The 16,434-nt window shown below is 39.2% G+C and overlaps 2 protein-coding genes across 3 annotated transcripts in view; one reads left to right on the plus strand and one right to left on the minus strand.

Moving 5' to 3' along the window:
• The window catches only part of Cd96 (CD96 molecule), an 89,992-nt gene that overhangs the window by 40,020 nt on the left and 33,538 nt on the right, over nucleotides 1-16,434 (minus strand). For both annotated transcript variants that reach the window (XM_015478538.2, XM_015478537.2), the window contains 2 exons: nucleotides 15,569-15,624; nucleotides 2,061-2,151 (listed from right to left, as the gene is read on the minus strand). In XM_015478538.2, the coding sequence (XP_015334024.1) occupies nucleotides 2,061-2,151; nucleotides 15,569-15,624 (147 nt within the window). The remainder of the gene's footprint in view (nucleotides 1-2,060; nucleotides 2,152-15,568; nucleotides 15,625-16,434) is intronic.
• On the plus strand, nucleotides 7,065-10,375 carry Zbed2 (zinc finger BED-type containing 2). The gene is given in 4 exon segments (XM_015478539.2): nucleotides 7,065-8,336; nucleotides 8,447-9,034; nucleotides 9,697-9,742; nucleotides 9,745-10,375. Coding segments are annotated over 3 exon segments (654 nt in total). The 5' UTR covers nucleotides 7,065-8,336; nucleotides 8,447-8,458; the 3' UTR covers nucleotides 9,777-10,375.

Here is a 16,434-nt window from a genome sequence, read left to right on the forward strand (position 1 = left end):
CCCAAGTAGCTAGGATTATATACTTGAGCCACCACACCCACCTAATTTATGGTGATGCAGGGGCTTAATGTAGTCAAACTGTAGCTTCTATGAAGTGATGCTCAATTTCAGCAGCCCTGGAATTAACCTGAAGTGTTTGCTTGCGCTTCTACAAAGTGTTGATCTGATCTGCGGTCAAGGTATGAAATGCATTGATTAGTAGTGTTGCTTTGTTTGTGACTATGGGTCCAGGGTTTAGGGGCAGATTTTCCTAGCTCAGCAGCACTGTTTACTATAATGATGACATTGATGATTTTCACTTGGACTGGGTTAGACTCTGGGAGGGTTCTGTTGTAGAGTCTGGTTATGTAGCAAGAATATACCTACATGATGTGTAAAATTAAAAAATAACTTCATCCACGACTCTACTTTGAGCTTCTTACTTCAGTGCTGTTCTACACCATTCTTTGGTGGTTCCTGCTCTGAGAAAGTGCTTCCAGCTGTGGCCCTTTCAGAGAAAGTACAGAGTAGGTCACATCTGAGTTCCAGGGACTCTTTGTAACTGTAGCAGATAACACATATTCTAATTGAGTTTCTATGTGTATCCTTTCCCTGAAATAAGCTGTAGATTTATAAGTATTTGCATTTTGCATCTTGCAAAGTCTTTAAAAATTGGATGCTGTTTGCCTCTATCAGTACAACTTCCAAACAGCACATATGGCCACAGGGAATTAATGTAAAATTGTCTATCACCATAGGTCAGATCTTTCTGGACTCTCACAGTATTTTTGAAATTTTTTTTTATTTTAGGGGATACCAGGGATTGAACTCAGGGGCACTCAACCACTGAGCCACATCCACAACCCTTTTTTGTATTTTATTTAGAGACAGGGTCTCACTGAGTTGCTTAGTGCCTGGATTTTGCTGAGGCTGGCTTTGAACTCACCATCCTCCTCCCTCAGCCTCCAGAGCTTCTGGGATTACAGGCCTGCACCACTGCACCCAGTTTTCACAGTTTCTTTACATTAAAACTTCTTAATGCTAGTTTTGCAGTTATTTCTTAACAAAGCAATAGTTAAATGCCATTGTGTACTGATAGAATTCTGACCACACCATTGAGCCTCCTGGTTAAGAGTAATGGGCACATCAAATCTGGGTGCTTTACCTATGCAGGGTTTATTTGATAGAACATATTTACAATAATCTTTAACAGATATTTTTAAGATTGCATCATATTATTGTTGTGGATGAATTGCCTAAAGCAAACTAATTAACACAACCAATAAACTATGCTTTAAGGGATCAATCTAATCATCCACATAAGCTTTTAATTTTAAAAGTTAAAAATAATCATGCAGCAAGAGTTTTGTGATTGAGTTATTGTTAAAAATATGTTAAGCTTAAAGGGAAAACGACCCAGAGGAAGGCCTGTTGTCCAGGCAGGGGATGTCTGAGATTGTTTTGACAGCGGCTGTCATGGTTACCACTTACGAAAAATGCAGTTTTGTGCTGAGCTTGTCTCAGTGTGTGTTTCTGCCCCAGGAACTTTTAACCCTCCTGGTGAACATGTTCTTTGTTAAGGATCCAGTTCCTTTATATATACTTCCTCCAGAGTCCAGAGCCCCAAACTTTGCCCCAGATCCTCACAAAATAAGTAGAAATTATTTAATTGATTTAAAGCAGTGGTGCTAAATAAATTGAACATCTTGTGTTGAAATAAGAAAGAAATGGAAGATCAGGTAGCAATGTTACAAAAGCCGAGAACTTATTAGTAATAACTACATGTTGAAGTAAGTGTTTTTGCCCTCATGTAAGACATTTGCTTTCACTAACACTTAAATAAAACAGTGCTTGTATGTGGTTTGATGGAGCCAATTGTGTTTCCTTCATTCTGGGAAATGTTACCTTCCACCCCATGGGAGAGTCAGATGCAGCATCAGAAAATGGCATCTGATGGATAAGACAATGATTTTCCTTTAGTGAAAATTATTTTTAAATGCCAAGATAACTTGGGCAATGAAAATTTCTGATGTTTTATTTCTTTCTTTTTAAAACCCATTTCCATTGATTTCCTTGTTTACCTTCTTCTTCACCTTGAAGAAACCTTCCATCTATAAACCATGTGAGGCTTGCTTTGGGAAACACATTCTTTAGTGAGCAGGTAAATGTTTTCTAGGACAGACATAAAGAAGATTATTTGCAAATTCAGAAGAAATTGGTACTCCTTACACATTCACCAATGTTCACACAAGACAATTTGGCAAAACACGATTTTCTCTCTTTTTAACTGGGCAACCTATTTCTGAGATAGATTGTATTAAAATGTTTACTACACATATTGCTGTACTTTATTGCCTACAGAGATGTTATACATTTAGGGCTAGAACCCTAGGTCAATTTAAGAATCTAGGACTATACTAATGTTACCTGTCTAGTTTATGGGTTTTGGAAAAGGGAAATCATAACTTTGTGTAGGCAGAGTAATCTAGTACTAAATAAAAACTACAGAATAGAAGAAATAAAGGTATATCAGGCAAAGGCCAGAAAAGAAAATTGTTAGATTAAAATGGAGGAGAGATGCACACGTTCTGTTTTCCAAACAATGTAAAAGATTATTTGTAGCAACAACTACAGAAACCATTAATATAATTATACCACTTTTGACTTGTAAAGAATTTTTCTAATTATTGTTATTTTTTACTTTTTGTCTTGATTCTTTGCCTTATTATTGCCATTTGAAAGATGGGAAAAATCAAGTCATCAAGAGGCTAAAGGAAGTGGAAAACAGTTAATGGGCACTATTGAAGAACTATGTCACCTCAATATCAGTCCAAGGTGTTTCCTGGTAAAACATGTCATATCCAAATAAGAAAAAAAGGGGAAGAACAGATAGTTATGTTACAAAAACATGGAACTTAGATGCTAGGTTAGTTGATTTTATTTTTAACACTGTTCTTTGTGGATAATACTTTTTCTATATCTCGGTGAAAATATTCAGTGATATTTATTGAATCCCTATTGTTTTATCTGATTCCCTAAAAAATTATAATTCCATTTATAATTAAACTTGAAGGATATGGAAACAACAACCCCAGGGAGAAAAGGTGGACAGTGGGTCCCAGGGAGAGAAGGAAAATAATGAACTCTGAACTTTTACAATTTCCTGTTCTACAACTATTTTCCTGACTGCCCAACTGACACATTCTGCTATGATTAAGTCTCTAATGATTAAGTCACACTGCACATTCTACTATGATTAACTCTCACTAAACTCTATAAAAATGAGACCTCTACTATAACCAGTTGCCATTTTCTCCCCTGAAAATATGCCATTCTGCTGCTTAATAAAGAAAGACTTGCTGATCCATAAAGGTCTGTCCCCATTTCGGTTATTTTTGCTTTCAAACCTGTTTTCTAAACAAGAGATGTGTATATTTTATATATGCCTGGCCCAGGTTCTTAGTGCCCAAATATTCACAATTGAAAAATATAATAGTTAACCAGTAAAGAACAATTAACTGTGGGTGATATTTGCTGTGCCACTCTACAAACTGGTGACTCCCAAAGAATTGGAAACTACAGAGCTGAGAAACTCTACTGAAGGGTGTTAGGGAACATTTTCCTGATGGGATTCCATTGAGGTGCAGCTTACCATTCCTTAGTACATCACTATCGAATCCCCAGGAAACAAGCAAACTTTCAAAGGGGGTTACGTATCACCTAGACAACAGTGTCTGGCAACTCATTCAACACGTGTTTTTTCAAGGCAATGGGGACAGTTATGTATGTGGCAGTTATGTAGAAAATATGAAATTTTATCTTCTAAAAAATAAAAAGTAAAACCAGATCTCTGAAAATACACTCATTATTAAGTAAAGAGAATTCAGTTCATTTCATCCAATAAAATGCCAAAAATGGATTTTTATTTCCAGTTAGCCCGTAAAGGAGTAGAGAAACATAGGAAATGAAATTCTAAAAAAAAAAAAAAATGTTGTAAAGGTTTATATTAGGTTCAATGTGTTAACCATTCTCATGATTCATTTCTTCCATCTTCAGTTAACCCACAAAAAGATGATGATACAGTAATATCAGGAACAAGTGGGGGTTTCATTATTTTACAAAGGCAGTGGGCTCACTGAACAGATCTCTTATCAACTTCCAAAAACAGATGAAAAGATCTGACTCTTACAGGGGTTGGGTTGTGGCTCAGTGGTAGAGCACTTGCCTTTCACATGTGAGGCACTGGATTTGATCCTCAGCACCACATACAAATAAATAAATGAAATAAAGATATTGTGTCCATCTACAACTAAAAATTTTTTTTTTGCTTTGATTCATGTTTCTGAAACTACTGAGATTTCAAATATTCTATATGACCTCCAGACTCTGTGTTCCAAGATTTGGTTTAGGTTCTTGTTCTAAAACTCTTCCTGATCTCTGAAACTGAAAAGTCAGAGACCAAAGTGGTTCAACAGAGGCCAAATGCCCTAGGAAATTTCAAATATATGTGTTTGTAGAGCAAGCAGAACTGTCTTTAGTAGGGAACTTCCATTTGTCTTCAACGAGTAAGAACATGCTAAATCTGAAAATATATGAAGTAAATATGCATAAGAATGTACATGCACACACATACTCATACACACATGTGTTCTGTGGCTGAGAAGTAAAAATCCCTTCACTAACTTATTATGTACCTATTGCATTGAGAGATGAGTCATATAATTTTTCAATGCATGATTCTAACTATATATGGAATAAGTGAGCACTAGTACAAAGAATTATGTAGCAAATTCCCACCAAGTATTTGGACAGTTATACAGGAGTACAGAAAAGAGTGAAATCTGTGAATTACTTAGAAAACAAAGTCACATTTTGTGGACAGGGGAAGTATGGGCCTGTATTCTATTGGTGGTCTTTGTTGTAAAGTAGTGGGGAGTTCCCCCACATAGACAGGTAGAGTGGGTTCCCTAGTAGAACATCTTGAGGACCATATGTGAGTCAGGGATGTTGCCCCAGAAGCCAGGAGGAGCTGGTATATGATTAGAGGATGATGAGATTGAGATGCAAAAAACAAAACAAAGCAAAACAAAAAAAAACTGAGTCCACATCTGACTGTAAGATTGATCATTTCCATAGCCATGCTTGTAGTTCAAAGGGAAATTAGCTCCACCTCCTCCATGTTGTATTTAACCCCGGCTCTGTGGTCTTTCACTAGAAAACACCTCCACTTCCTTGAATGTGCACCCCTCATTAATTATTTAAGGAATGTTTATTTAAAACTAATAAAGTTGATTTAACTGAAACGTCCCTAAATTCTCTACCATCCTCCTCAAGACTGACCAGGCCAAGAAAGGAATAACTCAGATGTCTTCATGATTTGTAGGGTCATCATGAACTTGTGACTACTTGTAAAATCAACAGATTGCCAACCACCAGATTTTACAACTTCCCCTTCGAGGCTACCATCAATCACTTCCTACCTTAAATTACCCTTCTGAAGATGAAAGGAACCTGAAATGCAAGCTGAGTTAGGATGTCCTTTAGGACACCAGTTCACCATCTTCATGAATTGGCTGGTTTATGGAATCAACCTTCTTCCTTGCTCTGTTATGGTCTGATTTAAAAATGCTGATCTGAGTTAATCAATAATTAATGTTATAGATTATAGATTAAAAAACATAGATCAATAAAATAGTAAGTATAGCCATAGTGACTCCATCTTTATGGTTCCCATGTGAAACTATCATATTAACTGTTTCTGAGAAATGAAAATGAAAGCTGTCTTCTGCTGCAAGTTATTTTTCTGAACCGTGTACCCCACAAAATGTGCTCAACCCAGGATACGGTGGTCTTGTGGTATTCATGGCTTTGAAGTAGACTCTCACCCCTGCTAAACACCTGCTTGAACCCAGGATGTGGTTGTTTGAGTTGTTTTGCTAACTGATTTTTCAGCTTCTGGAGTCTGCTTGCTTGCTACCTGGAAAATTCTATAAGATGTGGTTTTCTTCCTTAAATATTGGAACTACAGATAGCTTGGCACGCTTCTGTCAGAAGGCCATTTGGGCATGGCAGAAGTGTCCCTGGTAATATAATAGAGCTCCCTAATTTGTTTTAAATTTGTACTTTGAGTGTTTTCTGAGTGTCTTCATGCAACACAACAACTGGTTCTTGATTCACTAAGCATCTTTCAAGCAGTGAGTAAAAGGACTTGGCTTTGTAACATTTCCTCATTTCCACAGATTAAATACTGTGACTATTTAAATTAACCCCATTTACCTTGCCAACATTTGGACAGCACCTTTCCCAAAGATCTTTTCATCAGATCATTTTGAAAACATTTAGCTTTTTATTATACAAAGAGATTATTTTTGTCTCTTAAAGTTTTCCTATTTGTTTACCAATTCTTCATTTCAATTTGGAATCTTTCTTCCACCCCTTTTTCCCCACTGGAAATTTAACTTGTAGTCCTTCCATGTTTTGGGCTATGCTTTTTCTATCTTTTTTTCCACAATGCAAATTTTATTTTATTTTTTTATGGACATCCTAAACATATTCCTATCTCCTCTTGGTAGATCTTCCTTCCCAAATTTAAAATAAATGTGTGTGTGTATGTGTGTGTGTACACACACACACACACACACACACACACATATATATATATATATATATATATATATATATATATATATACTTAAATGTGTATTTTTGCCTAAGTGGTGGTGACTATTCCTTTATTTCTGAGAGTAGAAGCCAGAAGCATTGTAGTTTTTCCAAGTCTAGTTACATAATACAATAAAAAACATTCCAAACTCTATTTCCCAACTTGCCATACTTCTTTGAATTTTAGGTTTTTTTTTTTTTCACTTAATCTTCCCTGTTCAGCAGGTTCTTTAACTTTTCTACTGACTGCATTTATAACAGCCATAGGTGTCAAACCCAAAGTCAAAACTCATGATCTGAAAATTGGACAAAATATTTGGAATCACAGGTTCTTGAGATATGTGGGTTTTGGCCCAAATTTCACCCTCACTCTTTTGCCTTAAATCTATTTCTTTGCTTGAGAGGTCACATAATCTCCTCATGGGGAAATTGAACTAAAAGTTGTAGGTGCTTGACAATCTGTTTTGCTGCATGGCATTTGCTGGATACAGCTTTTGTGGTGGTGGAGGGGAGGAGAAAGGTTTGCCTTTGTGTCTAATTGCTGCAGAGAAACCTTATGAACAGAGACACACCCACTTGAAAACAGAACTCTCCTGGAAGTGGGAGGAAACCAGAATTGGAGGTGTCTTCCTCCTGGGGTTAAAAGCCAGCTAACAACCACCCAGGTGTTCTGGAACACATTCACTGGGCACCAGAGAGATCAGGAGCAAGTTCAGAGCCTTCCTGGTTTGTAAGTACCCACTGTGTCTTGGGGTGGGGGGGGATTTCCTAACTCTTCAGGGTTGTAAAGCTTGATGAAAAAAACAAAAAATAAAAAAACCCTCTAATTTAAGAAATAACACATGAGAGAGAAATCAAACTGTTTTTTCAAAATGCAATATTATTGTGTTTAAAATGCAAGGTAATTTCCATGTATTTATTTATCTCTAAAATGTGGTAGATAAGCCAAGCATCTGGAGGAAGGTGCTTCAGGAAGGTTTTATTAGCTGTTGACTTGGAAGGTGATCATGGTAGGGAAAGGGGAGTATGGTGAGCTGCCTGCTGAGGAAAACCAGGCAACACCAGGTTTGTGAGGATGTGCCCCACCCTTTCTCTGTGTGCCAGCCCCTCTTGCTAAAAGCAGGGAGGCCTGCTGGTAAGATTTCTTAGAATCTCAGTCTCAGAGGAACCTCTCTAGGGACAACTGACCTCACACTGGGAACTTGATTATGCAGATCCTGGCAGGCCTTGCAGCATCTGGACTGCTTACTGAAACAGCTTAGAAAGGGAGTCTCTCTCTTTCATGATCATCTGTGTTTGTTCTTCCCTACCAAGGAAGAGCCAGTGAGGCCCCAGCCCTCGAAGTCCTGAACAGCCTGAATCCTGAGGCTATTCCTCCTCCAAAACACATTCTGTAACTAACAAGGAACACAGAAACAGCATGGAGAAGAATAAAGAGAAAAACTTAAAATTTTCAATATGCAAAAACGCCTGTTTTGATGGGTGATGTGGTGAACACTGAGTTCACTTAAAAGCATTATATTGGTTGGGCAGTGAATATCTTTGTTACAGGAAATAATATGTTTTGTCTTCCTGGCCTATTCAAGGAGGGATCAGCAAGTATTTGGGGCGTGGAAGAAATGTACTCATAGACCCTTTTACTGAATCTGACTCAAATTTTCCAGTGAAGCAGAAAGGAGGAAATATCACATCCCCAGGTGTGCCTAGCCTTTGACCATTATTGTGAGTCCCCAAGAGTTACCCTAGTCCCTTCCCCAATACGCATTCCAGCTTGTAGCTTGACTAAAGACGTTTTGTACATGTCTAGGCACATCTGAAGATGGTGGAAGGAGACACGATGAGTCGAGAAGAGGTGGAAGAGGAGGCAACCAGGATTCAGGTAAAAGGAGACTTGGAGATGAAGAAGGAGGAGGAGATCTGTGAGGCCAGAGAGCTTGGTCCGTTTGTGAGTACTGTGCCCACCCTGATACCCCACAACAAGGGGATCCGGATTTCTGAAGCATGGGAGTATTTCCACCTGGCCCCTGCTTGTGCTGCTCACCATCCCAACCAGTATGCCACCTGCCGCCTGTGTGGCAGGCAGGTGAGCTGTGGTCCTGGGGTTAATGTGGGCACCACCGCTCTTTGGAAGCATCTGAAAAGCATGCACAGGGAGGAGCTGGAGAAGAGTGGCCACTGCCAGGCGGGGCAGCGCCAGGACCCACGGCCCCCAGGGCCCCAGCTCCCCGTGTGCATCGAGGGAGACTGGGGCAGGTTCCTGGAGCAGGCCAGCGCCCTGGCTTTGTGGGCCAGCCAGAGGGAAAAGGAGGTGCTTAGGAGGGAGAGGGCTGTGGAGAGACGTGAGCACACCTTGGAGGAGGTGGAAAGGGCGATCCTGGAGATGAAGCTGTTGTGGTATGACCTAATCAATATAAAACATAGACAAACAATTTAAAGATGTTTGTAGCATGATAATAAGTATGTGTAAAAACCTATAGGTTAACTATAGTCATAAAGAAGCATTAATATAGGTTAAGTTACAGGACAGAGATAGCTGCATAAGACAATTATAAGGTTAAGAACTGTTATAGGATTGCGTAAGTAAAGCATAACCGAAGTGACTCTATTTTACTGCTTCTGTAAAAAAAAAAAAAGTAAAATACCGTTACAAGGACTGTTTCTGAGAAACAGAAATAAAAAAGCTGTCTTCTTGAAAAAGTTATTTTTCTGTACTTTGTACCCCACAAAATGTGCTCCCTGCAAGATATGGTGGTCTCAGTGATCTTTATGGCTTTGAAGTAGATTCTCGCCCCCTGCTCAAACCCAAGATGTGGTTGTCCGACTCTGCTCTGCTAACTGCTTTTTATCCAGCTCTGTAGTCTGCTTGCTTGCTACCAGGAAAATTCCATGAGATATAATGTTCCCCCTTAAATATTCAAGCCACAGGCCAGTCGGGTGCTATTCTCCCACAGAGGTTGAGTCTCTCAGGGGAATCAGTCCCTGGCTAGGTAATAAAGCTCTCTTTTGTTTGAATTCAGACTTTGAGTGGTTTCTGAGCATCTCCCTATAACACAGTGCAAGGTGAAGGCTGAGAAGGAGGCAGGCCAACGTGGAGAGAAGGACCTGCGATGGCTGCACATCCTTTCCATTTTCTTTAAATCGTGCTTAGGGGAATCTCTTCTGAAAATTCTGACTTCTCCATTTTAGTTCCAGCTCAAACATGAAGCATGGTTTAGTGGCATATCTGTTTTTAAGAAAAACAGTACATTGTGTGATTCATCTCAACAGGTCTGAGTGGACCAAATGCCTATCTATAGGGTTCCTAGTGTTTGCTGACCCTTGGCAAAAACCTCAAAATGTATTAACTAAAGATAAAAGTAGTTTTGCGACCATGTACTTGTGAGTTGTTTCAGGGCAGGATGTAGTAGACTGTCAGTATTGTTTAGTAAAAATAACTGGATTTATGCCCTGCACTTGTTTTTAGTGGAGCAAAGTTGGGACAGTTGAGGCTGGGCAGGGAGCTGGAAAGTCCACCTGAGCAGCTCACCTCAGAGACTGTAGGAGAGCAAAACCAGACTCCCTGGAAGGGGGCTGTTTGCACACATCCTGTTGGTGACTTTAAAGCTGATTCTGTGTGATCCCCAGTGGAAGGACAAAGGCTCCAGCCCAAGCCCTCTGGACACTCGCAGTGCATCTCTTTCTCCAGTGGTTATGTGTTTTGCCATCTGCTTAGATTAAAGCTGCTTCATTAGTATTACCTGTCAGCTTCCTGTGAGTTTTTTCCCAACAATTTGACACTTCAACTAATTAATCTGTAATTAGCACAGAGAAAAGCAAACACTTTTCAATTCAATTGGTTGAAGCATAATAAAGAATATAAAAGTTTACTCCCAAATATTTTTAAAAAATAATCTAAAGTCATATTAAGACCTATTAATGGAGGAGGGGTTACTGAAGAAGAGACAAAAGAACCTCAGAAAGAAGATGGAGTAAGAAAGGAGACATAAAGAACAGCCATAAGAAAAGAAAAGGGACCCAGAAGAAATGTGAAGATGGGAAAGACAGACCTTACTGTATAAAGAGAAAAGAAATCACAATTGTCTCGTCCAGTGAAGGACAGAGAATATTTTCTTAAATCCTAAGGTCAATTTCAGTAAGTTGCTTTTGTTCTGTGCCCACAGATTAGTCATTCATTCAATAAGTAGGTTTTAGATTTTATTTGTATCTCTGAAATACTAACTATAGGGCAATCTATTGTTCTCTGATTTTTAAAATGACCATCCATCTTTGAATGTTCAGAGATACTTTTAAAAAAGGGAGCCTGACAGTCCATTGGGAGAGAAAAATCTCCTGCATTCTTAAGGATATTAAATGTTAACTGAATAAAATCAAACTGGAGACCACTCTGGGCTTTGTGCTGGAGTTGAATTTTGTTTTGGAAAATTCCTCTAGCACTTTTTCTTCTTTTTCTTTTAAATATGTGAGAGTGGAGACTGAGAGAACCAGGGAAGACAAGACAAGATGAAAACAGGGTCCCACTATCTCACTGATACACCAAGTATCTAATGGGCACCAACCTCCTTGAAAGCTAATGAGATGCTGGTATAAAACTGGACTCTTCCTCCTCCAGTCCTCACCTACAAGGCTCACTCTTCCTGCTTTCTAGACTTGTTGGGAGGCTAGCAGTGAGACCTGTCTCCCCTGTGAGCTCTTTGTGGAACAAACAGAAGTCCAAACACCAGCCTTGAGAAAAACCCAGGCTATACTGCAGTCCTACAATTCTCTTTCTAGAAAACTGCTGTGATTAAGGATTTCACTTCCCATGTGCTTTCCCCATGAGGGCACAGTGCCCCTTTTAAGGCCCTCCTCTTCTGTGCTCAAAGTTTAGGTGCTCACCAAGGCAAATGGTGATGGCTTCTGGGAGTCATGACCCTGACATTTGAAGTCAGAGCATTTTTAGTGCCACAAAATATGCCCAACAAAAAGAGGCTGTCATACTTAATCTCTTAAAAACAAAATCCAAAATCATACATTTGGAATGAGATTTAAGAAAATCAAGGAATCTACAGGGGTTCAAGCTTTGCAAAACCAAATAAACACAAAATGCTACCATAGCTGGTCTGTTAATGTCTTCATCTAACCACAGCACAGTTTTTAAATTTGTGGTGTTGATAGGCAAGTGGCATGAGGTTAAGGGGATACTATATACTGGGTGCATTGTGTTGACCCCTACAAAAGCAATTTACCTGAAGCCCTACCCAGCTTAGGTCAATGGGCTCTGTTATATTCCTCAGCAAACAACCTGTTATCTGTAGGAGGAATGCAGCCCTAAAATGCTGATAAGAAGAACACAAGTTACCCTGTATGTGTGTGTAGGGAGGGGTGGTGGTGGCGCTTTTATGACCCTTACACAGAACAGATCCCAAAACTCAGGGAGATATGATAATTAGAACTGGTCAGCATGGTCCAAAGTGACCCTGAGTTGCCTTGGACCTTAATTGTGCACAGTGGAGACTTAAAAGTGTGCTGTCATCCTGCTATCAGTCAAAAGGACAAGGGGTGAATCTAGGAAAATTCCTGAGGACCCAAAAAGACTGGAGGGCAAGAGGAGTGTGTCTTTCTTCTCTCTGAGAAGAGTCACTCTCTTCTTTGAGAGAGTCCTCTTTTCCCTTTTCTTATCCCTTCTGAAAAACTCATGTCTGCTACTCTGAATGACATGTCTGAAATCTTCCTGGCATGATCACAAGAACTAGTGAAAGGATCCCTGTGGCTGCTTCAGAATCTATTGTAGATTCTTTTCCTCTTTAGGCAACATAACTTCAGATTGTTTTTGTTTCCTATGTTTCATTTTAGATAGCTTTCTTTTAGATGTTTTCCCCTAAATTTTGTCAAGCAAAATAAATGTAGGGAGTGACAAGGACAGGACCTAGGGAGATGACTGGATTAGAGCATAAAGCAAGAGATTCATTGTGGTTTTGGAAAGCCTGAACTGTTAAATAAAGTGGGGTTTTATGTGTCTCTCTTGTGTCTTCTTATGCTCCATCAGCAGCTGTGTGCTGTGGGGCTCTTTGGCCTAGCATCTTTTGCTCTAATGCAAACATCTGCTACATGGGGTTTGCGGGGGCTGAGGTTTGGATAAGAGATTCCCTTCTCACTGCAGCTGCAGGAGCATAGCTGTGTGTTGTGTGGGAGTCCTGGTGAGAGAGTGGCCTCAGGGATGCACCAGGACAACCTGTCCTCAGGTGTGACACTTTCCTGGGATGTTGCTGGCATGTCCCTGTCTGAGAAAGTGTCTTTGTTAGGCTAATTTTGTGTCTTATTTATTTTAAAAGAAAAATTAAATTATTCATAAACTTTATAAGTTTAACTAAAACCATTGGAACTCAGCTCATAACTGATCAAATCCCCAGCCTAGTCCGAAACTGGTCAGCATGGTTCAAAATGACCTTGAAGTTTCCTAGATTCACCCCTTGTCCTTTTGACTGATAGCAGGATGACAGCATACTTTTAAGTCTCCACTGTGCACAAATGTTGCTTGAGCAATGAAGATGTAGGACAGACTACACATCTTCATGCGTGTGGATGTGATTAATTTCCAGAGAATGTAAGGGTTAGGAGATTACCAATACTGAATACTTTTGCTCTCCAGATGTAGATGCTTTGCATACGTTCTTTGGTTTGATCCTTCTATCACCCTTGTGAGGTTGGACTCATTGCCCCATTCACTGATGAGGAAGCTAAGGAACCCAGGTCTCAGGGACCCAAGTTAATAAGTAATAAAAGAGAATTCAGGCTTAGTTCTACCAGATCCCACAATCTATGTTCTGTTTTATTATTATTATTATCATCCCACACCATATCCTACATTCAGTCACATAATGGATTTATAAATCAATATTTACAAATGCAGAGGAAGGAATTGGTGAAAGTGTGGGTGAATGATAATAGGCAAAGACATATCCCTGAGACATCTATGTGCCATGTACTCCAGAACTGTGCATGAGTTTAATTATACTAAGAACCCTATGAAGTATTTCTTATTATTTCAATTTAGAGATTAGTAAGCTGAGGCTCATGGAGGTTATCTAGTAGGTGATTGAATTAGGACTTGACCTTAGTGCTATTTGACCCCAGAACATGATCTCCTCTTATCAGCCTCCCTAGAGGTGGATAGCTCTGCCCCTTATGAATGACTTAGCTAGATGTTAGGCTTTCCAGGCCCTACTTTCTCAACTGTGAAATGATAGATGCTCTACCTATATCAGAGCACATGGAAAGCATCACGAGATAAAAGTATGTGAAAGGGCTTTGAAGAGTTAATAAGTTATTAAGGACACAGCAGTGATTATAAGAATATTAGCGTGAGGAATTACTAATGTTTGGCAAGACCTTAAAAGAGCCACAGACAAGCCATGTCCTGCAGCTAGTTATACAGAGTTGGAGAGAGATTATTCACTAATTCCCCAGGAAAGAAATTTCTCTAGTTTTCCCAGATTTAAGTGAAGCAATGGTATAGAAGAGGAAATTTTATAACTTGTGGCCTGTGAGCCACAGTCATTTTTTTATAATGGATTCTTGGACCCAATTTATGGTTTTATATCTTGAGCTTATATTACCTGTAAACATTGACACCAAGAATCTATAACAGATCCTTGTAAGAAAGATACCTACCAAAATCTGTAATCATTAGATTATTTGCTGTATTTAAACTATTGAAATGAAGTCCACTAATAAATTTGGGAATTAATTAAAGCAGAAAATGATTAAACCCTTTTCAATATACTCAGGATTACAGAAGAAGTTATTTCAGAGGTTAATACATGAAATTGGCGAGAGACTTAGATGCTTAGGTAATACATTATGTATGGTCATCCGAAAACATCCTACAGAGTCAGTTATGATTTGTATGTAGCTGTCAAATTAAATGACTGATATTCAGCAGGACCACAAATCATGTTATTTAATGTTCTCAGGATGAGAAGAAATTAGAATATCAGTAGAATTTTCTCTCACACCATGTAACAGCAGATGTTTGAGAATTAATAAGAGCACTTATTTTACCTGGGGATTTGAAAAGCATGGTTGAAATCATAAGGTCACAAGACAGCTACTTAAAGCAGATATTACTAATAACAATGAAAACAACAATTTTTACTGAACGTTTATTATATGACACAAATTATACTAAGAATTTTTCACATTAATTTTATATTTTAATTTTATAATGTTCTTAAAAAATAATAGTGAGCAGATACCATTATGAGTTACTTCATATGAATGGTGAAACTGACTAAAAGATGTGAATTAATTTGCTCAAGGATACAACCAATAGCTGGGAAGTGGGTCCAGATCCCAGTGACTGGAGACTGGGAGCTACCCAGTCTTTCCTTTTTCTCCTGCCCTTCTTATTTCTAAAGAAGCAGCTATGATTTGGAGGAGGTACAGGAGACACATTTCTTCCTGTGACTGAAATGAAAGCAGTGGGAAAGCTGGTACAGAAAAATGGATTGCAACAAATTAAATGTCAGCTGAGTGAAATTCTCACTCTTAAACCAGGGTCACACTGCTCCCTCCCCTCTCTTTTTTTCCTTTTTTGGTGGTGCTGGGGATTGAACCCAGGGCTTGTGCATGTGAGGTAAGTACTCTACCAACTGAGCAATATCCATCCCTCCCTCAGTTTTTATTAAGGAGAAGTTTAAACAATTGGGACAATTTTCCAGGAAATTTAAGGACTAAAGAAAAGAGGTCACACCTTCTGAGAGCCCCAACTCAAAGTAAGGATCCCCATTCAGTTTGCAGAATCAGCTCAGCTTCCCTTTGTGCCCATCAGCAGTTACTTGGCTAAGGGCCCAGGAGTAAGGTCCTCTGAGGGAACGTTCCTGGCAGCTGTGCAACCCAAACACCTTGGCATGTAATACTATAGATTTTCAAAGGCTTTAAAGTGACTCACCTCTCCCAGGACATTCATAGTGCTGTTTTCCACAATCATGGGGATTTCTGGTTTAGCTTAAAAGCAAATAAAACACAGTTAGCGGCACTGAATGAAATCCTACCTGGCCACCAGTGTGTGTATGTGTGTGTTGTGAGAAAGATTTGTCATCCATGAAACAATTATTAAACACCTACTGTGTGGCTGGCAAGATACTAGTGTCTAGGAAATAGACACATTATTTACATTTTTATGAAAAATATAGAAATTAGAATACACTGAGATAAGTGCAATGATTGAGAACATGTAGAACTTGAAGAAAACTTTTAAGAAAATCTTCTTCTTTTTTTTTTTTTTTTGGTGCTGGGAATTGAACCCAAGGCTTCGTGAATGTGAGGCAAGCATTCTACCAACTGATTTATATCCCCAGCTCCTAAGACAAGCTTCTAACCCAGCCTTGGTGGTTAAGAGTTTTTTGGAAGATGCACCTTGTAACTGATACTTGAGTGATGATCAGTGTTGGATCACGTGAGACTGGGAATGTGCAGGAGTGGAAGCATAGCCAGTGGGGGAGAGAGAAGAATTCTACAAGTCCAAAGGCCAAGGGGTAAAGGGTAGAATATCATTTTCAGGACCAAGAAGGGAGCCAGAAAAGCACTTGATACTTGTTTTGTTGCTTGGCACTAGGACATATCTGACATTAGTTAGTGATTCTTCTGTCCTGCTAGGTTGTAAGGGGCTCAAAGCCAGAGCATTTTATCTGTCTCTTCATCTCCAGTACTTTGCACCCAGCACAGAGTACACACTTTTTTAACATCAGGTTTAACTGAAGTGACTTCAAGTAAGTTCTTCAGTCTAGCAGACAGAGCTTTCTGTGAACCTAAGAT

The sequence above is a fragment of the Marmota marmota genome, unplaced genomic scaffold (assembly GCF_001458135.2).
Source record: "Marmota marmota marmota unplaced genomic scaffold, marMar, whole genome shotgun sequence".
Taxonomy (NCBI): Eukaryota; Metazoa; Chordata; class Mammalia; order Rodentia; family Sciuridae; genus Marmota; species Marmota marmota.